The 24,516-nt window shown below is 38.7% G+C and overlaps 1 protein-coding gene across 25 annotated transcripts in view; it reads left to right on the forward strand.

Annotated features, from left to right (window-relative positions):
* Slmap (sarcolemma associated protein) overlaps positions 1 to 24,516 on the forward strand; it is a 129,302-nt gene that overhangs the window by 93,744 nt on the left and 11,042 nt on the right. For 15 of the 25 annotated variants that reach the window (XM_048421571.3, XM_048421570.3, XM_048421579.3 and 12 more), the window contains 7 exons: positions 6,720 to 6,779; positions 12,057 to 12,137; positions 12,403 to 12,462; positions 18,553 to 18,675; positions 19,803 to 19,877; positions 20,621 to 20,941; positions 21,715 to 21,832. In XM_048421571.3, coding sequence (XP_048277528.3) covers positions 6,720 to 6,779; positions 12,057 to 12,137; positions 12,403 to 12,462; positions 18,553 to 18,675; positions 19,803 to 19,877; positions 20,621 to 20,941; positions 21,715 to 21,832 — 838 coding nt within the window. The remainder of the gene's footprint in view (positions 1 to 6,719; positions 6,780 to 12,056; positions 12,138 to 12,402; positions 12,463 to 18,552; positions 18,676 to 19,802; positions 19,878 to 20,620; positions 20,942 to 21,714; positions 21,833 to 24,516) is intronic. The other 10 variants (XM_048421586.3, XM_048421585.3, XM_048421591.3 and 7 more) reach the window with 1 other exon arrangement.

Below are 24,516 nucleotides of genomic sequence, written 5' to 3' on the forward strand. Positions count from 1 at the left end.
AGCTCATTCACAGTCAAAAAAAAAAAAGAAAGAAAGGAAACACAATGATATACATAATCCAGACTCTGTGTATTTTCCATCTTTACATGGCTTTTTAAACTATTTCTTCTATTTATATTTTTTAATTTTGGGTTTTTTGATACAGGATTTCTCTGTATATCTTTGACTATCCTGGATCTCACTCTGTAGACCAGGCTGGTCTTAGATTCACAGAGATCCACCTGCTTTTGCCTTCCAAGTCTGGGATTAAAGGCGTGTGCCACTATGCCCAGCTACTCTCTATTTCTTTTTTTAAGGTTTTTCTCTTCCAAGCCTACATATATTTTTTGAACACACTGTGACCTGTTCAGAGGTTTAGTTCTGTCTGAATTTATCTTTATTGCTTATCTGTAATCCTTTTCTAATCACTGTTATAAATGTTAAGCAGGCATGGCTAGAGCCAGAGCAGCTGCTTTGACTGTTAGTTCAACCCTGCTTGGTGTTCCAACATAACAGAGGTCCATTTACTGCCAGCTCTGGGAGCCATGTTTACCACCTCAACACTCGGAAGCAGTTGGCTCACGTTGCCACCAAGTAACTTCCATCACATTGCCCACAAACCCCATTCAAATGCTCTATAACAGTACCAAAAGAGCCAGAACCATTTCTACCACCTGCATGGACCAGGAAGCTGTCTCTTAAAGGAGCCACGCAGTTTTTGCTACTAAAGCTGAGTCAGGAAGCCTTCTCTTAAAGGAGTCCCACTTCTGCTTGCCACCAGCAAAAATAACCTATCTAAAAATATGTGGCTACCACGAAATGCCAACTGACTCCCATTTTTGTGGGTCTTGAAGCTCCCCCCCCTTTTTTTAGCTCTCTGAGGTTTTATGTGGATGTCCGTTACCGAACATTGGACACCATTATGTAAACAGAGACTGCACTTTGTTTTCTGGCTGCCCAGACCCAAATAATCACACAAAACTATATTAATTACAATACGTCTTGGCCAATGACTCAGGCATATTCCTACCTAGCTCTTATATCTTAAATTGACCCTTTCTATTATTTTATATTTTACCACAAAACTTGTGGTTTACTGGTAAGGTTCTGACATTTTTCTCCTTTTGCTGCTATGTGGTGTCTGCCTGATTCCACCTTCTTTTCTTCTCTAGCTCGGTTTGGATTTTCTGCCCTGCCATAGTCAAATTAACTTCTTAATTAACCAGTGATAAAACATATTCACAGCATACAGAGAGGAATCTCACATCAAAACAAGGAAAAAATGATATTGTCACTTAAAAGGGAGAGTGCAAGTACAATTTTTGAAGAGTATGATAATTCAGTAGAGGAGTATGATAATTCTGTAGGAAGAGTATGATAATTCTGTAGGAAGAGTATGATAATTCTGTAGGAAGAGTATGATAATTCTGTAGGAAGAGTATGATAATTCAGTAGAGGAGTATGATAATTCTGTAGGAAGAGTATGATAATTCAGTAGAGGAGTATGATAATTCTGTAGGAAGAGTATGATAATTCAGTAGAGGAGTATGATAATTCTGTAGGAAGAGTATGATAATTCAGTAGAGGATTATGATAATTCTGTAGGAAGAGTATGATAATTCAGTAGAGGAGTATGATAATTCTGTAGGAAGAGTATGATAATTCAGTAGAGGAGTATAATAATTCAGTAGAAGTGTATGATAATTCAGTAGAAGAATTTTTAAATCAGTAGGAGTCAAAATCCGTAGAAGGATTTTAAAAAGTAAATATTCTAGAAAATAAAAATGATGAAAGTTTTTAAGTAAAATTTGATTTTTCTGAGTAAAAATTTTAAAATAAGGAATTATCCTAAAGATGTTTCATGTGAAATAATAAGTATAATAATTATGAAAATAATAATGAAATATTTCATGTGAAATAATAAAAATTCATGTGAATAAAAAGTTCAGGTATGAGAAGCGAGGAAAATGGGATGCAGGGAAGGGGATGGAAAGAGAGAGAAAATATGAATATACTTAGCAGTAAAACAGAATAAGATAATTCCCCCACTGGAAGGTATTAAAACTCTATGTTGTAAACTAAGAAGGTGCACTGAGTGTTCATCTCACTGTCTTAAAAGATCTCATGCTAACCTAGAGCCCAAGGCACACACTATTGTTCATGTATATGAAACATCCAGGGTAAATAGATCAAGTGATGGGAAATAGATCAAAACCTGTCAGGATCTGGAGAGGTAGGCTAGGGAATAAATGCTTAATGTTTATATGGCTTCTTTATGGAGTGATGAAAATGTTTTAGATATGTTCCTTTAAAATGGATAGTCTATGTGAATTTTAGTTGAGAGAGAGAGAGACAGAGATAGAGCAAAAAATAATGAGGTTGGTCATAAGGCCCAGTGGTTCAGTGCCCTGGACTAGAATGGGGTGGGGGAATTTAAGAATTCCAAGGATAAAGAGAGGATTCATAGTTAACAAAAAAAATTATAATATGGCAGTAAATAAACCCTGAATTTTTGTCTTGTTTTTTCTTCTCTCTTACTTTCCAAACTCTGTATTCCTTTGTTTATTTATTTAAAAATTTAGTTATTTTTATTTTGTATGTATGACTGTCTTGCCTGCATGTATGTGTTTGTACTATGTCATGCCTGATGCCCATGGAGGCCAGAAGAAAGTGTCAGACCCCCTGTAACTGGAGTTACAAATGGGCATGCCACCATGTTGATGGGAATGGAACTGACTCCTCTGCAAGAACAGTTGTTCTTAACCACTGAGCAATCTTTGGATGTTTAATGGCTTAATCTGTTAAACATTTATTTCTCGTTTATGCTGCTTATCTATTGTGATGAGAACACTGTGCCACATCGTTACTCAGGGTTTGTGAAAGTTGATAGTCTTTACCATGATGTTGCCATCTCAAATGATTCTAGAATTCCTGGAGTGTGGGGAGGTTGTGAGTGAGAAGTAGAGGACTTCCATCCTCTCTTAAATGCTTTAACCCTGGCCAGCCTAGGTCATAGACTTTTCTCAGTGTTACAGAGTTGGGGTATGTCACCCCCAGGTAGTGAGAAAGGACAGGCAGATCCAATATTGTAAGCACTGGAAACCCTTACCACCCACTAGGGTCAGCACTCAGATAGTCATTGGACTCCCCCACGTGGAAGCTATGAAACAGAAGAGCAGTGTGCTTTTCAAGCTCAGAAGGGAAATTATTTTGTGGGACCTGGTTAAGTTGTCAGATAACCATCAGAGTATTAGTAGGAAACTAGCATTTCAGAGGAAAAGACTGGCAGGTCATTTTCCTCCTGTCCGTTCCTTTTCATGAAATTATCAGAAGTTATAATAATAGAAAGAGAATAGACCAGAAAGAGTTAGAATCCAGGGTCAGGGGCACAGTGCAGAGTACAGTTGAGACTAAGGCAGTAAAATTAAAAGGCTGAGAAAAGCCAGGAGTGGTGAGGTGCAGTAAGCACAAGCACTTGGAAGGTGGAGGCAGGAGGATCTGAAATTGGAGTCCAGCCTGGATTACATAATGAGACTCTATCTTTAAAAAAAAATCAAAGAAAAAATGGGTAGAGGGAGAGATGGAGGTATGTGTGATAATATGAGGAACTTTGTTTCTGTAAGAACATATGTCAGTTTTAAAACGTGTTTAAGCACCTAATATAATGTTGTTTAAGGAAAGAGATATAGCATATTATATAACTCACATGTAAATAGTCAATAAAATACTAATAGGTTGGTAACATGGTACTCCTGAAGATAATGGTAAAATATAAGATTGTCATGTATAAGATTTTTTTTGGTGTGGCTTTTTTTTTAATTTTATTTTTTTTAAAAAAAAAACTTCTTTTCTCATTTTACATGCCAAATGCATTTCCTGCTCCCTCCCCTCCTCCTGCTCCCTATACTTCCCTCCTTTCCACCCCCCATCTACTCCTCAGAAAGGGTAAGGCTTCCCATAGAGAGTCACAAGTCTAGCACATTGCTTTGAGGCAGGACCAAGGCCCTCCCCACTATATCTAGACTGAGCAAGGTATCTCTCCAGAGAGAATGCAAGCAGTAGGGATAAATCCTGGTCTCACTGCCAGTGGCCCCACAGTCTGTCCCAGCCATACAATTGTCACCCACATTCACTGTGCCTGGTTTGGTTCCATGCTGGTTCCCTGCTGTCAGGCCAGAGCCAATGAGTTCCCATTCACTCAGGTAAGCTGTTTCAGAGGGTATCACCATCATGATCTTGATCTCTTTGCTCATATTCTCATTCCTCCCTCTTTTCGACTATACTTTGGGAGCTCAGCCCAATGCTCCACTGTGGTTCTCTGCATCTGCTTTCTTCAGTTGCTGGATGTAGGTTCTTTGATGACTTTTAAGATAGTCATCAGTCTGACTACAGGGCAAGGCCCATTCAGGCACCCTCTCCATAATTGCTTAGGGTCTTAGCTAGGGTCATCCTTGTGGATTCCTGGGAATTTCTCTAGTGTTAGGTGAAATTGAGTCACGGCACCAATGAAATTACCTGGTGCTAGTAAGAAGGAAGCATGAAATATGCAACAAACTCACTTAGAAGCTTATTTGAGGAGACATGTACAGGCCTGGTGAAGTTGGTGTGCAGAAAGAGAGGGCTGAAGATGGCACGTCCAGCTTTTAAAGGCTGCCTAGTGCATGTGCACAGGGGAATGATGCATTGCGTGTGTGCAAGGGCTTACGTAGCTGCGTCATACATAAGTGATGCAACTATGCCATAAGTAGGTCACGCAGGGCCTTTTATGGTCCCCGGGGCAGCTATGTATTTTGCCTGAGCGTTGTTCTCACATGTGTGGCCCTGGAACCCAGAAGTGCCAGCCATGCTATGTGGCTAGAATCATAACACTAGGTTTCTTGCTAGCCCCATAATGGCTCCCTCAATCAAGATATCTCTTTATTTGTTCTCTGTCTCTGTCCTTCCCCCTTCTTGACCAATCAGTTCCCTCTAGTTCTCCTCCCCCATCTCCTCCCTTCTGCCTTCCATTTTTCTCTCACCCCCATGCTCCAAATTTTCTCGAGATCTTGTCCTTTTCCCTTCCCGGGAGGGGGGGGGTTATGTATATTTCTCTTAGGGTTCTTCTTGTTACTTATCTTCTTTGGGGTCGAGGACTATCAGCTCCTTATCCTTTGCTTTACAGCTAGTATTCACCTATGAGTGAGTACATAACATGCTCATCTTTCTAGGTCTGGGTTACCTCACTCAGGATTTTTTTTCTAGTTCCATCCATTTGCATGTAAATTTCAAGATGCCATTGTTTTTTACCATGAGTAGTACTCCAGTGTGTATGTAAATGTACCACATTTTATTTATCCATTCTCCAGTTGAGCAACATCTAGGTTGTTTTCAAGTTCTGGATATTACAAATAATGCTGCTATGAACATAGTTTCACAAATGTCCTTGATTAATGTCTACAGTGGAATTTTTTCCTTGAATATATTATTTAAAAATACAAATGTAATAGGCAGACATGGTGATACCTACCTGTTAATACCATTACTTTGAAGGTGGGGTAGAAAGACTTTGAGTTTCAGGCTACCCTGGGCTCTGTAGTGATATACTGCCTCAAAAAAACTAAATTAAACAAATAAATAGATGCAATTAATGGGAAAATGGTTAAAAGTTAATGTTTGTAGAACATTAATGTTTTGGGAGTGGAGTAGAGTAAGACAGAGAACTGATAGGGCAGTTTAGACATCATTTCTTGTAGGACACTCTTCAAAAGTATGAAGTGGATCTGTTGGCATAAGTCTATATTTCCAGCTACCTGGGAGGGTGAAAGAAAAGAATCACAAGTTCAAGGCCAGTCTAGGCAATTTATGTCTCAAAATAAGATGTAAAAGTGCTGGGCATATTGCTCAGTGGTTATGTATTTGCCTATTTTATACAACATTCTGTCTTCAGTCCCCCAGAAAAGCCTATCTTTTTTTTTTTTTTAAGAAGGGCAAATAAACAACCTGTAAGAAATGGAAGGGGCTGGGCAACCAAGAGTTTGTGGTGGTGTTGGTTTTAGTCATTGATTGGTGGGTCAGACTAAATTGCAGTCAAAGTCAAAGAGCAAAAAAACTTGTTTTTCATAGTGCAAAGGCATTGATTGAATGACACCAGCTGACATAGGAGTAAAGAATAAAATATACAGAATAGATATATTATCTGCTTTGGTGAAGTGCAGAATGTGAAAAGATGACTTCAAGTAAATTGTGAAGATATATTAAATGCTTACAGAGAGTACTCGATAAAGCAAAAAGTTATTTTTTATTTCTTCTAAATAGCTAGCTCTTCTAAAATCGTCTACTTTCTTGATGTAAGTTATACAGGCTCTTCTGAATTGTGCCAGCAGGAAAGAGTGAGCCAGCAGTAAGCATTGCTTCTCTTCTTTAAGAGAACTGCCTTCTCAGAATTGCTTTTCACCAAACCCATGGCATAAAGAGATCACATTGTTTCTTTTGAGACCTTTATACAAAGGTCTAGACTTTACAATATGATGATATCTAATGAAAACAGAAAGCATATTCTTTCCCAGTTTTCTACATTCATTTGATTGTTCTAGGAAGTTCGGTTCTCTAGTTCCCTTTCTAGGTTCAAGCTTTTTGTTGAAGCTCAGTCACAGGGGTAATGCTATCGTCTTTAAATTTGGTCATGGAATGTGTTACCGTGCTCCACTCGGGGAATGAGTCTCTGTTTGAGCTTGGTTAGTAACGTTTATTTTCTTTGGCAGAGAAGCTGATTGTCCAGGGGCATCTAACCAAAGTGGCAGAAGAATCAAAGCTTTCAAAAGGTTTGTTTCCTGCTTCTCTATTATCTGACAGTTACTCTGGATAATGAAAGTTAGTTTAAATTGTCAAGGTTGTTGTATTTTAGCCATGAGTTTATTTCTTATAGTGCTTGAAATGTCGATCTAGTAACAGTATCAGGTATTTATAAAATATTTCGATGTCTATTTTAAGAAAAACTAGGAAAATTTCTTTTAATGTTGGCATTTGTATGTGGTTTTAAAGTTAATGCTTGAGGTAGATTTGCTTTTCACCTTTCTGTCTCATTTCTACATTGTTTTCAGTTTTCATCTCAGAATTTCAGTCAATACAATGCAAACCTTTTATGAGTGAAAAATACTTAAAATTTTATTTTGAAAATTATTGTATCTTTAATGTTTCTTATGATATTCAGTATTTCTCTATTTTGTTCTCAACTTTATTAAAGCAAAAGTGATAACTTCTGTCAGTGTAAAATTGTGTTATATTTGATAATTAACAGTCCAGTAATTCTCCAAAGTAGTTTTTTTTTTATTCTTTCTTTTTTAATTTTATTACAGTTGTTGAACTCAAGGAAGAAAGCTCAGGTTTCAAGCATCTTGACACTATTTTTAAGTGTAGGAAAAGTATTTCCGTAAACCTGGTGGATGTGCTTTGCTGGTAGAGTGGGGCTTTCCTCAGACTTTGCTAGCATAAAATTAAAAACGAGCTTCACAACAAAAGTCAGCTCAACAACAAAAGCTCAGATTTCAGCACTTGAGTCTAATATATTTGGTATTATCAGGATAACCGATTTGCTTGTTTTTAAAAGTGTTTTTAAGCAGATTTATTTTTTGAACGTCTGGTAGTGTACAATCTGAGTTTTGTGCACAGTGGATGCCATATTAGGAGAAAGAATGCACAGACTATGCCATGCTAATATTGTTCTGGCAAACAGGCATTAGGTTTCAGAATAGTGAACTATTTTTAGTACAGATGCAATTTATTTCATCTTATTAAAGTGCTATGAGAACAGGTTTTAAAATAGCCTTTACTTCACCATCTAAGTGCCTATTCTAATCTGTTGATTGAGTAACAGACACTTCACCCTGGATGCAAAGCAGAGAGCGAAGGTGACTGGCGTTTCCTTATGAAAAGTTCCTTGCTGTCTTAGAACTTCTGTGCATTCTGGAATAGAATATATTTGCTTGAATCAGGTGAAGTTTTAAGAGAAAGATGTGTGCAACATTACTGATTTTAAAAAATGATGGATTTAAAATGCATATAGAAAGTTTTGAAGAACCTGTTTTGATTTCACATTTCTACTTTTGAGTCTTAATTTTGTTTTTTGTTTTTTGAGAAAAGCTCTCACTGTGTAGCTTTGCTTAACCTTGAGCTTCTGTCTCAGCATCCCAAGTGCTGAGATTACAAATGGGAATGAATGCATTTGGCTGGATTTTTATCTTATGGAACAAGCTGGACAAGTATTCAAGGTTCTTTGCTTCAGGCTGATATTTAATAAACTTATTATGTCAAATAATTCCATGCAAGTGAGTTTAATTCATTTTCCAAGAATGATAATATAAATATAAGTTTTACTTTTTATTAATCAACTTTTGTTAATACTTTTCATGTTGCCAGAATCCTGAGATCAAGATAATAGTTATATTTTAAACTTTTCAATCTGGCTATAAAACATTTCTCTTAAATTTGACTAAATTATTTGTCTTTTAAAAATGCATTTACTGATTTTTGTGGTGGACTTTGTTTTTTTTCCCCCCAATGAAAATGACAGTTGCTAAGATTAAATTATCAGCTATTATCAGTCTTACTTATTCCTCTGAAGACTTCACTTAACATGGCATATAATCATGTCTTGTGTGTGCTTTCTGATTTAGGACTAGCACAAGTTACTGTCACTACATATCCATAGTAGCTTAGAAGTAAAAAGAATAGAAGTAGATAATTTTACTAACTGGATATCCTCAGGCAGCTCACTTTAGATCTCTTTTGTTTTGTTTTGTTTAGTTTTTCGAGACAGAGTTTCTCTGTGTTACAGTCCTAGTTGGAACTAACTCTTGTAGACCAGGTTGGCCTTGAACTCACAGAGCTCTACCTGCCTCTGCCTCCTGAGTGCTAGGATTAAAGGCGTGCACCACCACCACCTGGCTTCTCACTTTAGATCTTTAAACCACTGTTATTGGTGTATGTTGGGCTGGTTTTTGAGACAGGTTCTTACTGTGTGTCATTGTTGGACTCAAAGCCACAATACTGTGACATCACCACCCCCTCAGTGAGGGATTATATGTGTCCCAGCATGCCTAGGTTTACTTTCCTCATTTGTAAAATGAAATTTATCTTACAAGATTATTGTGATATCCTTGAAAAGCATTTATGTGTTTATTTTTGGGTATGAGGTACACACTTGCCATGCATGGCATGCCTAAATATGTGATGAATGACAGCCTGTGTAAATTGGTTCTCTCCTACCCTGTGGGTTCTGGGAATTGAGCTAAGACTGTCAGGCTTAGATGCAAGTGCCTTCTTCTGCTGAGCCATTTTCCTGGCCCTTTTGTGGGAATTTATTGATATAAATTTGTTTTGATTATTACTGATGTAAATATAAGCTTCCTGTTTATAAAGCAGGAAGAACTGACCTCATGTTGAACAAAGGTTAATGCAACTAGAATTGGTACTGTAATCCCAGCATTCAGGGTCCAAGGCAGGAGGATTGCCATGAATCTGAGGCTATTCTGAGCTACATAACAAGTTCCAGGTCAGTTTAAGATACAGAGTGAGGCCTTGTCTAAAACAAAAACAATAAAAGTGAAATATTTGTCCTTCTTGATCTTCAACTTTACCTTCTTTCCCAGAAATGGGTCCAGTGGTATACACAGAAATGACCTAAATATTTTTAAAAGGGGGCTGGAGAGTTGACTCAACAGTTAAGAGTACTTGCTGCTCTTTCAAAGTTCAGTTCCCAGGACCCACATCACATGTGTGATTCCATCCCCAAGGACTCAGACACCTCTGGCACTTCCAGTTGAATGCACATATCCACAGGCAAACATAACCATCTACGATTAATTATAAACAGTACCTTTTAAGGATTGATTTTTGCTGTTTTTAGATATGTGTGTGCATATATGTGTATGTATGTATGTGTGTATGTATGTATGTATGTCTCTGTTGGTATATACATGTAAGTGGAGGCTCCCTCAGAATCCAGAAGAGTGTGTTAGATCCTCTGGAGCTAGAGTTGCAGGTGCCTGTGTACTGCCCAAGTTCAGATCCTGAGAACTAAACCCAAGCTCACTGGAAGAACAATGCTCAGTCTCAGCTGTTGAGTCCCCTCTCTCGCTCTAGTAATAACTTTTTTAATACTACAGACTTCGATATTCTGCATGACCAGAAATAGATGTTCTGTCATTTGTTTTGTTCTGTCTTCTGTTTTATTCTTGAATAGGTTTAATGAAGTTAATAAATATTTTCATGCACTCATCTCTAGCAATAAGCATTGATTCATATCTTTGTTATATATACTACTAGAGCTTGAAAATACATGTGTAACAAAAACTTCATAGCTTGCTGGGTCTGGGCTGTAATCCCAGCACTTACTAGGTGAGGCAGGAGATCCATGCATAAGAGGTAAGCATGGGCTACACATGAATCCCTGCCTCAGGAAAGAGAAAAAGGGTAAGGGGAGAAATAAAATGAAACAAAATCTCTAAATATCTTTAACTAAATATGTAAATATTTTAAATCTCTCTTTGTGTATGTGTGTGTGAATTTTACTTACTGTGCTTTATCTTTTAGTTAATAATATTAAGTATTTTCAATACACATTTTATCTTCTAATAATGATAGTACTATAGTGAGCATCCTTATGTAATACCTGACATAATCCATTATTTTCTTAGGGAAAATTAAAAGAGAGTTTACACATTATATTTATTAGACTTATTAATTTTGTATGTATGAATATTACTCTGCATGCGTATATGTGAACCATACATGTGTCTGGTGCCCACAGAGGCCACAAGGGGTGTTTGATCCACAGAACTTGGAAATATAGTCAGTTGTGAGCCACTCTATTGATGCTGGAACCAAAGCAGGATTCCCTACAAGAGTAGGAAATGCTCTAGACTGCTGAGCCATCACTCCAATTCATGGTTTTGCATATTTTAAATTTTGATATATATTGTCACAAATGGTACAGTCAGATATATGCCATGATTATTTATGATCATGAAGATAGTAATATACTTAATGAATATGATTATCTTATTAGAGAAATAGTAACTATCTATTCCCAGAAAGTGGAGTATGATCAACTGGGGGGAGGGGTGACACAACAGAGCAGATATAATAAAAAAGTAACATACTAGAGAAACAGTTGTTTTCTTAAAGTAATGAGATAAAAGCTATATCTTACAGCGTGGGAAAATGGCTGTTGTGGTTAGGGAAATGTCGATTTAAGCAAAGAACTGTAGACTGTAATGAGCTGTTATACAGAGCCCTATAAAGAAGCCTACATAACTGAACTCCTGTGGGAATCAATATGGGGCTAACTTTGCAGTATGAAACTTAGCTGCTTCCTAGAAGTGATGGTATAGAGTTTTGGCTGCGGGAATGACCTTCTATGAAATCCCTGTTCTAAAGAATGCCATAGAATGTATAGATGTGCTATTATAATGATTGGGACTTAGTCACTCGCATCTTCAATAAACTGTTGACTATGATTGGACACTGAGAGCAATGGCCTAGAATGACTCGGTCAGATGTGGCAGACTAACTCTTGAAAACACCACCGGAACATTTAAAACAGGCGCCCTTTCTTGTTGTAGTTCCCATTCATTGTGTTTGCTTTAGAAATGGGCTCCTCATGTTAAGGGGAACTTTTATAATTGTGAGTTTTGGGTGATTTTTGTGGCTCTGCACTGTTAAGCTTCCAGTCTTTTCCTTCAGTCTTCTTCATACAATGTCCTCATTGCCTTGGGAATTTTGCTGCGTTTGTTGTGCTTACATGATTACTGTAGCAAAGCTTGCTGCATTTTTGTTCCCAGCTGATAAGTAGACAGACTTAAATAAGAGCCCCAGCCCTCAGCATAGCAGGCAGGCAGGAGCCACAACACAATCTGCTGCGACTCTGAGAAATCAACCAGTGTTGCGTTTTGGGTGGGGGTGAAGAACAAGGAGACTCTGATCTCAACTGATTTTTAGCACTCTTTTGCGTAGATTCTGAGCATTCATACTGAAAGCAGTTTTCTTGATAGAAGTGTTGAATTATAATAACATTTTGACTTTTGTGCTTTTCCTAATAGAAAACCAGGCAAGAGCCAAGGAATCTGACTTATCGGACACTCTGAGTCCAAGCAAGGAAAAAAGCAGTGACGACACTACAGGTGAGTTTTAACCTAGTGTTTGCCAATCTGAACAGTCTCTTGGCGACTTAGGTTTATTGGTTACTGTGCATAGAAACTTCAGAGTTTGTTTTTAATGAAAAAGCATTGTTTTTACTTATCAGATCCCTCTATAAAATCCTGGATATTTTGTTAAAACTAGTTTCAACTATCTAAGCATAGAAGATGTATATTTTGTATTTATTATGATAATGATAATTTGCTGATAGATTTTAAAATTCTGTAATTCTCTTTCTCCCCATTACAGACGCCCAGATGGATGAGCAAGACCTAAATGAACCCCTTGCTAAAGTGTCTCTTTTAAAAGGTACTTCAATGTGTTTTCACAACATTTTAAACCAGGATTAGACTCACCTTTTGCCACAAATTCTGTTTTATATGGGTGTGAAGCTTTCCATTTTAGTTTACTGATTTAAAGCTGTCTAAAGTAGGAGGAATTAAAATTTAAAGTGTCGGTGCCCGATGCTTGCTAAAACATACATATACACATTTAAATTACAGGATAACTTGAGCCAGTGAAGACACAGCAGTGAGTTGTTGAGTCTGAAATGCAGTTGTGTTTGTGTTTTCCCTTGTGTTTCTAATAGAAACATATTCACATTTTTCACATAATTAGGATAAGGTAAACCTCTTGGCTGGCTAGAAGGAATTATATATCCTTTCTACTGTCAAATTGCAGTAGATGTCCTTAAATTTCGAACTTTGCTGGTCTTCCTCATTTCCCGGTTATTATTTAGTTCTTAAGACTCTTTGGGAAATTTGGGGCTAAGACTTTTTCTTTTGTAGTTTTGTTATTTTCCTGTCTCTTTCCTCTACCTCCTTCGATGCTCCACCCATCCCCTCTCATTCGTGTCACCTTTTCCTTTACTTATTGCTGTTACGTGTGCATATATGAATACATGAGTGCGACCTGCTTAGTCTGTGTAGTGTAGCCTGTATGCGTGTGGTTTCAGGGCTGAGGACTTAGTGTCCAGTTAGGCCTCATCCTCAGGGAGGAGAGTCTCTCTTTCTCACTGGGCTGAGATGCTGTGGTAAACCTTGCTAACGTGTCTCACCCCAAAAAGGAAGGATGTTTATTTCTTGGTAGTTAGTCTTAGAATACAGTGGATAGGAAATATTAATGATTTACATAAGTATTTAAAAATAAAGTGTCTTGGGGGAAGACTTATTGATAAACCTATCATCCTGAGCATGTACTGGTTTTCATTGCTCACTTTCCACAGCGTTTCAGTCCAGTGTATGTGGGCAGTGCTGAACCAGCACCAGTCAGCAGGAAGCTCTCTGGGAGCAGAACAGCAGCGGTAGCTGGAGAAGGTTCTTGTAGACACATGCCTTTTGTTCTAGTGGGAACATGAAGGGACCTCACAGCCCAGGCTCTGGATTTTGAGATAGGAGGGAAGGAGGCTTAGTTTACCCTGCATGACCCCTGTTGTTTGCTACTTGTGTAACCATGGCAAGAGAGGGAATCCGAGTGACTCAGATTCTCCCAGTGTTCTTTCATCTGGACATCCTTACTTTCTTTCTCTTTTTCCATGGACGCTGGAAATCACATGGTCCCTGGAACCAGTTTTGACTGAATTCCATAATCCAGGGAAGTTCCTGAGGATTGCTAACCTAGGCAGCCAATGTGTTCTTTAGTCTGATGGGTTCCCTTTGCTTACTTATCTGTACAACTCCTAGGTGACTCCTGGGTGAGAAGGCATGATTGTTTTCATATCATAGTAATTAAAACCAACGAATATCTGCACATTTTATAAATCTTATAGAAATACAAAAATATTATTATATAAGAGGTTATTGATACTGGAAAAAAGGAATGAAGTCATTCAGCAGCTCAAGGCCCTGGGTTTTACAAGACTCTCAGCATGCAAAACAAATAAACAAGTAAACAAACAAGCTGGCCCTGGGAAGGGGAGCTCTGTTAAACAAACAGGCAAAAGAGTTGGTACTGGGCAGAGATGAACAGAACCTCGGTGCTTTATGGGAACATGAAAAAATAAGGAAGAAAATTTAAGTAATAAACACTCACAAAGGTTGCAGTTTATATGGTATTTTATATAAAGCCCTTAAATCTTTTTGTCAGCTAAATCTGGATTTTTAAGTAACATTATGATTGTGTTAATTATATTCAACTGTTATTGATGTTTTTATTTATTTTAATTTATTTCTAATTATGTGTATGTATAGATAGAGGAAGGCAACATTGACCTCTGGTCTCTATATTCACAAGTATACATACATGTATGCATGCATGTATCCAAACATGTATATACATATATGAACACATATATACCCATACACCATGCACATTCTCATGCATGAACACATACATATATGCACACATGCACTCACACACACACACTAGTCCTCTGTCTCTCTCTCCTTTCATCCCCTCTTCTTCCCTTTCTCCTTCCCCCTCTCCTTACATTTCTGCATGGTTGCTAACTTTTGTTAATGAAATAGTATTTTTAACAATAGCTGTTCAAAGATTTTGAAGCTGCTTGTAATATCAAGATTTGGGCAGGCAGGAGAATTAGGAACTCAAGGCCATCTTCAACTGTGTAGCAAATTTAGAGGCCCATCTGCCTCTCAATAAAATAAAAAGATTTTACAACTTGATTTTTTTTAAAGTTATTTTTGATTTATTTTTAATTAAATATGTGGGGGGGGTAAGTGAACTTGAGTGCAGGGACCTGTGGAGGCTAGAATAGGTTATCCGATTCCTTGGAGGTGGAGCCACAGGAGTTTGTAAGCTGCCTGTTGTAGGTGGTTGGAGTCGAACTTTGGTCCCCTGTCAAAGCAGTACACACTCTGAATGCTGAGCCATCTCTTCATTGCCCTGCAACTTGATTTTTGTTTTTCAAGACAGGGTTTGTCTGTGTAGCTTTGGAGTCTGTCCTGGAACTATCTCTCTGTAGACCAGGCTGGCCTCGAACTCACAGAGACCTGCCCGCCTCTAACCTCCCAAGTGCTAGATTAAAGGTATGTGCCACCACCACCCAGCATCTCAGTTTTTTTTGGGTTTTTTTTTTTAGATTTTTTTTATTTTATTTTTTTTAATTTACTTATTTATTTATTTATTTATAAGAATTTCCACTTCCTCCCCTCCTCCCAGTACCCTCCCGCTCCCCCCGCTCCCCCCACTCCCTCTCCTCCTCCCTCTCCAGTCCCAAGAGCAGTCAGGGTTTCCTGCCCTGTGGGAAGTCCAAGTTCCTCCCCCCTCCCTCCAGGTCCAGGAAGGTGAGCATCCAAACAGACTAGGATCCCAAAAAGCCAGTACATGCAGACGAAACAAGACCCAGTGCCATTGTAAATGGCTTCTCAGTCAGCCCCCATGTCAGCCACATTCAGAGAATCCGGTTTGATCACATGCTCGTTCAGTCCCAGTTCAGCTGGCCTTGGTGAGCTCTCATTCGATCAGTCAGTCCCCTTATATCAGTGGGTGAACGCACCCTTTGCGGTCCTGACTTCCTTTTTCATGTTCTCCCTCCTTCTGCTCCTCATTTGGACCTTGGGGGCTCAGACCAGTGCTCCAATGTGGGTCTATCTCCATCCATCGTCAGAAGGTTCCCTCTGGTTCTGCCTTCCTTGCTCACGTTCTCCCTCCCTCTGCTTCTCATTTGGACCTAGGGAGTTAAGTCCAGTGTTCCAATACAGCATCTCAGTTTTTAAGAACAGAATGTTAACAGACTAGAGTAATGACCCAGTGGTTAAGAGCACTTGTTGCGCTGGAGGACTCAAGTTTTGTTCCCGCACCTACATAGTGGTTTACAACTCTTCATAACTAGTTTGAGAGAACACAGTACCCTTCTGAGTCCTCTGGGCACCAAGTGTGAATGTGGTGTGAATGGACATATGGAGGAGAAACACTCGTGCACATAGAAGGGAGAATAGAGTTGAGTCATCACGTGCTTAACTAGGAACAGGAGGGCTTATCAGATTGACCAGAAATCATCACTATTACTTCAAATGGTGATTATTATTTTTCCTTTGTAAGAGTTTTATATATTCCTAAAGTGACTTATTCCCTGTAACTTACTACAAACATTTAAATTGTGCTTTATTATGTGTGGGTGTGGTTTGTAATCTGTATAATTAGGTGCAGTAACTGTCAGAATTTTCTGTCTTGGTCTGGGGTACTAAGAGTTGAGACAGTTTCTCAAGCTTGCAGTACCCCCGGCTTTCTGAGTGCTGGGATTATAGGGGTACACTACCATACACAACTTGGAATTCTCTCTTAAAGGATGAGGAGGGTAAATTATCAGACTCAGCCTATAAAAGAAAAGATAAAGAAAGTATGTTGGGCTGTAGAAGACTTGCCTTTACCCTTTTCTTAGCATTTTCAACCAATGCTCATCACCAGACTTTTCCTAGGTTGTGAAGCAGATTGATTAAAAACCTTTTTTTTTTTAGGAAAAAGTAGGACACCGTGAGAGTAGACTTAAACACAACAAACTAACTAATAAAACACTTTTTTCAGCAGACTTTGTGAAAAACGGATGCTTAGTCAACCTTAGCACAAAAAGGATTTCTCATTAGTCTTTGATACAAAGCAGCTCCAGGTTGTTTAGCAGGATTTGCACACTGACAGTGTGATCAGTTTGAATGTGGTCCTTTGTGTGTATTGTAGAGATTGTGTTTGTGTGATTTGATACATCCCATCTTGTATTTTAGCTGCTGCGGCACCTTTCAGTCCACTGTAGGTTTTAACACAGCAAAGAGGAGCAGCAGAGTGACCAGAAGGGAGGTTAGGAAAATGGCGTACTCAAGATCTAATGCTGGAGTAAAATGATTGTAGTTAAGTCACTGAGGTATTATCCGTTAATAATTCAGCAAGAATGTTTATCTGCTGTGATGTGATATTGGGTACAAATTAGATACAATGGAGCATCCATCCAGTTTAGTTTTTATTGTGTTTTGGGGGGGTGACAGGTTCTGTTTTTTTAATTTTTAAAAGTTAAACTATAACCTTTGTTTCCCCGTTACCGTCCCCTCCTTCCCACTCCTACTGTGCCACCTTCAAATGGTTTCTTCTTCTGTAAATATACACAGACACACACACAACATACACATACACATTTTTGGTTTGTATTCTACAAGTAACATTGCTATAATATTTTTAAAACTATATGTTTATATTTTTTTGATTTTTTTTTTTTTTTTTGCTGGTACACCTTTAATCCTAACATTCAGGAGACAGAGACAGGTAGATCTGATGCCAGCCTAGTTTGCATACTGAGATTTATACTAGACAAAGATACAGAGTGAGGCTCTATTTCAAAACAAATACAAACACACACAACACACAAAAACACACCTACACCAAAACAAGCAAACCCAAAAATCCAGAGGTTGTTTTTTTGTTTTTGTTGTTGTTGTTGTTGTTTTTAGTTAGTTTATTTATTTGTTGGGAATGAAAAGGGGAGAGGCATGCATGTGGATTAACAGGACAACTCTTAGGGAGTCTGTCCCTCCTGCTATTCCTGGGTTGAACACAGGTTCTTTTTTTGTTTGTTTGTTTGTTTTGTTTTTTGGTTTTCAAGACAGGGTTTCTCTGTGGCTTTGGAGCCTGTCCTGGAACTAGCTCTTGTAGACCAGGCTGGCCTCAAACTCACAGAGATCTGCCTGCCTCTGCCTCCCGAGTTCTGGGATTAAAGGCATGCGCCACCACTGCCTGACCCTGAACAGAGAGATTCTTGTGTCTGTTTAGAAATGCCTCTACCTGCTGAGCCTTGCTAGTCTTCATTTCTTTGTTGAAGAATTTCTTTTCTTTTTCCATTTTTATTTAAGTTCCAAATAAAGTTTTTTTGTCTTATTGTTAAATTTCAAGATTGATGGTGAAAGATCTGGAAAGAAGGTTCCCATGGTAAATTAGGAACTTGCTGCCAAGGCTGATGACCTGAGTTCAATCCCTGGGACCCCTATGGAGCAGAAAAGCTTCCTTCCTTATGTTGTCTTCTGACCTCTACATATGTACTGCGGCGTGCATGTGCATGTCACAGAGAGAGAGAGAGAGAGAGAGAGAGAGAGAGAGAGAGAGAGAGAGAGAGAGGAACAACAACAATAGTAATAGTAAATGTAATTTGAAAATTGATGGAAAATGGAAAAGAGTGTTATGCCTATCTCACCAAATTTCAGGTTTTACAGGAGCTGTACGTCAGTACAATATATGTTAATTTCTGTATTTTAGAGTACTGGTATCCATGTTAACTCTATGTTGTTGAAGGTAAAAATAACTAATAAGCTTACTCTAATTTGCTTCTAAATTTTATTTAACTCAGTTGTGCTTTATGATTAGCTCTGTGTGTCTAAACATGAAAAAGAATGCCAGACTTTAACTATAGAAATTATAATGCAGTACTAACACTTGTCTTTAAAATAAACATGTTTTTGTCAGATGACTTGCAGGGTACACAGTCAGAAACTGAGGCCAAACAGGAAATTCAGCATCTTCGAAAAGAATTGCTCGAAGCCCAGGATCTAGCTAGAGCAAGTAAACAAAAATGCTTTGAACTTCAAGGTGAGATCAAGATCTCTGCAACTCTGTGGGGGCCTGTGAAAGCAGCAGAGTGTGATTTGAAGTCACAAAACTCAGAACCCAGAGGGCACTGCAGGGTCTCCAGAACCAGGGCTTTGCTACGCTAGTTCTCGGTCGTCCACTCAACCTTCTAAGCTTCCATTTCAGATATTAAGATGAGAACTGGGGCAGTGGTAGTGCAAGCCTTTCATCTCAGCTGCCTGGAAGCCAACCAAACTGGTCTAGAGTGAATTCCAGGACAGCCAGGGCTACACAGAGAAACCCTATCTCTACCTCATCCACCCCCACTCACCCACAAAAAAAAAAAACAAAAAAAACCCACGCTTTACCAACAAAAGACTCCTCCATAGTTAATGTCCCTTATCTGGAATGCTTGGGTCAAAAGTTTCAGATTTCATACCATTCCAGATTTCAGGGGTTTTTTTTTTTTTTGTTTATTTGTTTTTTGGATGTGAGATGCCCAGTCAGTCAGTGCAGCACAAGACGTGGAAGAAACCCATAAATTGAACCATACCTAATAGTGCTCACTTAGGGGCGGGGCATGAGGTAGTGGGTAAGGTTTGAGGTGTAGAATCTTCCGAGCTGAGCTCAAGTTTAATGCCAGCCTGGGTAGATAGACTCCCTCAAAAACGAAATATGAAAGAAAGGAAGGAAGGAAGAATCTTCTCATGTTTGTCATTTCCCTCCTTGTGGCTCATGTATCTGGTAATCATTGGCCAGTGGGGACCACGCTGTTCTCTGGAGCTTATGCTTCCTTAGCATTCTGGTATTTGCCCTTGGCAATGAAAATCTCAGAAAGCCTAAGATCTCATGGATTCTTGTGGCATCCTTAGGTTTCATAGTTGACTTTCCTGAGCAGAGAAACAACTGAAGTGCCAAGAAGAAGCTGGAATCTTCTGAGACTGTTTCCTTTCCTTACTTATTAATTATTGTTTTGTGTTGCTAAAATCTTGGTGACTAATACTGATAAACTTATCACCTAACTCTTGTGTGTTTCAATAAACTATAAATAGAAAACTTGGAGGAATTTCTAGCTGTGCACCTGTGAATGCTTTTCATCGACTTACAATATTAGATGCTCTTTTTTTTATTTTGTTTTTGCTTTTTAGCTCTTTTGGAAGAAGAACGTAAAGCCTATCGAAATCAAGTTGAGGAATCTGCTAAACAAATACAGGTTCTCCAAGGTATGGGGTATCCCAAGACTGTTAGAGAGGGCTATGATTATTCTAGGGTTCAGTGATTGGAAAGGAGTGAAAGTGAGATTGCAGAGAGTCCTCAGCTGTCATGGCTCTGGTTCTTCCCTAGAAACCGTCATACTGGGCTCCTGGACAATTTTCCTTTAAAGGAGATGAAAGGAAGGGATTGTCCAGGAACCCATTGTTTATACTGTGGAGTCAGAAAGGCAGGAGTGATGCTAACTGTGGTGGTGCATGCCTGTGATATTGGCATTCAAGAGATGAGGCAGCAAGATTATGAGTTCAAGACCCATCTCAGCTATATAATGAATTTGAGGTTTTTCCTTAATTAAATAAAACTTTGTCTCACTCCCTTACCCAAAATATTTTCTTCAGCAAGAGGACAGAAAAATATATATTACATACAAACATATATAGCATCCCTTTCTACTTAATGTTTGTTTTTCTATCTATATGAAGGCACTGGAAAAACAAAGAGAATAAATACCAAAATATTAACATAAGTCTCATCCTCATCTCTGTGGGGAAAATAAAATTTACTTTAGCTTTTGGCTTTCCCCATTTGCTTCTGTATTTTGGCATTTTATGTGTCTAACATAAATTGCTTGTGTAATTTCATCAAACAGCTCTGACAGGCTGCATACTAGCTGTGTCCTGTAATGTGTTGTAGTTTTGTTCTTAATTCTGTGACCTAAGAAAAGATAGGTAATATAGATAATACACTTTCACAGTCCAGCTACAGAGGTTGCATGTGGATATGGAGAATCTCCAAGAGGAAAAGGACACTGAAATCTCCAGCACGAGAGATAAATTGCTTAATGCCCAAGATGAGATTTTGCTCCTTCATCAAGCAGCAGCAAAGACTGCTTCTGAGCGGGACACTGACTTTACTTCTTTACAAGAAGAGCTTAAGAAGGTGAGAGCGGAACTTGAGAGCTGGAGGAAAACAGCGTCAGAGTATGAGATAGAAATCACCACTTTACAGAACAGTTTCCAGCTTAGATGTCAGCAGTGTGAAGACCAGCAGAGAGAAGAGACAACAAGGTTGCAAGGTGAGTGCGTGCTCAGGCTTAAAGCTCCTAACTCTTGCTTTCAAGGAATAGGAGGGGGTGGCCCTCAATCCATGTTGTCCCAGCCCACATCTGCTAGCTCCTAACTCATGGTAGCAGTGATTTCACTTTGATAGAAGGTAACTATGTAAACCAGGGCTTCTGTGGTAGGGCTGTAGGTACATTGGGCAGATCTACAGGTTCTGTGATAAGTGTATTTTTACAGGCACATACTATTAATACTTTATAATGCTATTGAGGAGTATATGTCATAATAGTGGTATATAACCATAATCCCAGCACCTAGAAAGTAGAGACCAGCGGATTGTGAGTTTAAAGCCTGCCTGGGTTATATCTTGAGAGTGTATGTCAAAAACAGACAAACATTAACATTGTCTTAAAACAATGAAGCAGTCAGGCATAGTGGAACACTTAATGCCGTTGCTCAGGAGGCAGAGGCAGGTGGTGTGCTATGAGTTTGCGGCCATCCTGGTCTACATGGAGCCTTCCCAGCCAGTCTGGGCTACACAGTAATCTCCTAGCCCATAAACAAACAAACGAACAAGCACGGTAAAGTAGGAAAAGAAACACCTGTTTTTAAGGTGATGGCATCTCTTTGAGCTATAGAAGCAAAGTGATAGGAATCAAAGACTGCCCTGTAAAAACCTACCTGCTCTTAAGAGGAGACATGTGTTCTCTGAAGTGTTACTCTGTCTCCTTTGAATACAGTGTGTTTTGGTTTCTATATTAACAAATACGTTTTGTGGCTCTTTTAGGTGAACTAGAGAAGTTGAAAAAGGAGTGGAATGTACTGGAAACTGAATGCCGTTCTCTAAAAAAGGAAAATGTTTTATTGTCGTCAGAACTGCAGCGGCAAGAAAAAGAATTGCACAAGTATGTAAGAATTTCCCTTAACTTAAAGATATTTGCTTTTAATTTTTATGAAAATTAAATTTTCATACTTAGATATTTTGGAGTCAGATGTTCAGCCAAACTGGTTATTTGACAAATTAAGCATGGCAAGTATTACATTGTTTCATTCCATTTTATCACCATATCCTATAAGCACACTCCTTTTGGAATACCCTCAAATTCAGATCCAATTAGAGGCCCTATTGTACCATTTCTCACAAGCACAGATCCAAACCAGAAGTTTCCCAGTTAACAAAATGACAGTACATTTCACATGTAAAATGGCTGTTCTTTCACTCCACTCATCTTTAGTGAGAGCAGTGATCTGTAACAAAGAATTTACCTCAGGAGGGATAAATTTAGCTTCTAATCACACAGGCTGTGAGTAGGAATGTCTAGCAATCTAGAGGACTTGAGGCCATGGGTTCTATTCCTAGCTTAAGGGAGGGAGATGATAGAGAGATTTCGAGAGAATAACATAGGACCCATGACTTGCTGAGCCTGTCTAGCCGATAAAGGAAGCTCCAGGTTCAATAACACCTTGTCCCTAGAAGACCCCTAGAAGACGTCCGACACTGATTTTAATCTGCCTGTATGCAGGAATAGAGGCATACACTGTATATATACATGTACAAACACACATAGAACACATACCTTGATACATATACATAGGACACACACACAGAGAGGAATTAATCTATATGGTGGCACACCCCATGATCCCAGCACTACTTGGGAGACAGAGGCCAGACAACCAGCAGTTCAGTGTCCTTTTTACCTCTACACATTGGCAGCCTTATCTCTACTTCTCACCCCTCCTAACATCAGTAAGGAAATGCCCGAAGGAACTAGATCTGCTGGTTTATTCTCTACAGCACTTCATTATAATGTTGTGAACCTCAGCATAAGGATCCATAAAGCACTTTGATTTTCATCTCTTTAAAGATTTTATGTTTTTATTTTATGTGTGTATGTGTTTTGCCTGTATATAAGTAAGAGTACCACGCATATGTGGTGCCTGCGCATGTAGTACTGGAGTCTATAGAGCTATCGTCACTTCCTGGAACTGGAGTGGCTGTCATGAGGGACTGGGACCCAAACCCGGGTCCTCTGGAACACCAGCCAGTGCTCTTAACCACTGAGCCGTCTCTCCAGCAGCTGACTTTTCCTTTCTAATGCCATTACTTTGCTCAGTTCTTTCATGTATTTTATGTATATTACATTTTGAATATGTGGTGATAATTAATGAATAAAACAAATGTTTACTTATAACATAAAAAAAGTCAGTCAAAGCAGTGCCTAAAATAGGAAAAGGACAAAATAAAGGCCCACCGTATGTACACATATGCTTATATGTGTGTGCATTGATTACCTGTGTGGCAGCACATGTAAAGAAGTTGGTTTTGTTTATTTGTTAGTACTTTGAAATAGGGTCTCATGTAGCCCAAACTTATGCTGAATCTGCTATGTAGTCAAGGTTAGCCCTAAACTCCTAACTTTGGTTTTAGTCTACCAAGTGTTATGACTATAGGCATTGACTACTCCACCCAGCTTGTTTTTGTTGTTGTTGTTGTTGTTTTGTTTGTTTTATATTGTAGTCTCTACTGGCCTGAGGCTTTACTGTGTGGCCCAGGCTGTGTGGCCAGGCTGTCCACCGCAGTCCTCCTGCCTCAGCCTCCCTGTAAATCAATCATGCAGATATTCAAGTTCTTTACGTTTACAACATATTAGTTTTTTAGGTGAATTTATTTAATTTGGTATTTTTATTGTTTGTTTGTTTTGAGACAGAATTTCCTTAGGTAGCCCAGGTTGGGCTTGAATTTGAGAGCCTGTTTTAGCTTCCTCAGTCCTGAGATTTTAGTTGTGTGTCACCACACCCAGTCTAGTTCTTGTTTTCTAAGTATAGATATTTTAAAGATTCTGAACCTTCTGATCTCTCATTTTTGAGATGTGATTAACTAAAATCTAGCAGACTGTTAAAGAACTATTCTTTTTAAATTGTGTTAATGTTGCTTAAATGTTCAAAATAACATTTACAGATTGCATGTGAGTAGAAGCCTATGACTTCAAATGTTAGACTCCAGTTGGGTATTTGCTGCTTGTCTGGAGTACCAACTGTGTGGGATGCTAAGGCAGGGAGAATCCCTTGTGAGACACCCATCTCACAAACCAACCAAAACAAAACAGTGGGTTCTAGAACGGTACACTGTATTAATACATATCATTACTCTAGTCATCTGTTACACTCACATAAAGTACATGAGATATATTAATTCTACTTTCTGGACATTTCTGCCCGAGTACTCTAAATTTATTTGCTAAGCTTCTCTTTAGAAGGCCCTTTAGTGTTATGTTTATTGACCTGATACTATCAGACCCATCCTTAAGAATCTTCCCATTGCCAGGTGGTGGTGGCATGCCTTTAATCCCAGCACCCAGAAAGCAGAGACAGGCAGATCTCTGAATTCAAGGCCAGCCTGGTCTGCAGAGAGAGTTCCAGAACAGGCTCCAAAGCTACGGAGAAACCCAGGCTCAAAAAAACAAAACAAAATCCGCCCATTGTATAAGCAGAATGAAATAAACGCTCTGTAGTTCTTTGTTTGTAGTATTGGATGTGATTAAGTTCTGTTCTGAAGGATATAACTTTGAAAATCTGACATTTAAAA

This window comes from Myodes glareolus, chromosome 5, assembly GCF_982192425.1.
Source record: "Myodes glareolus chromosome 5, mMyoGla1.1, whole genome shotgun sequence".
Lineage (NCBI taxonomy): Eukaryota > Metazoa > Chordata > Mammalia > Rodentia > Cricetidae > Myodes > Myodes glareolus.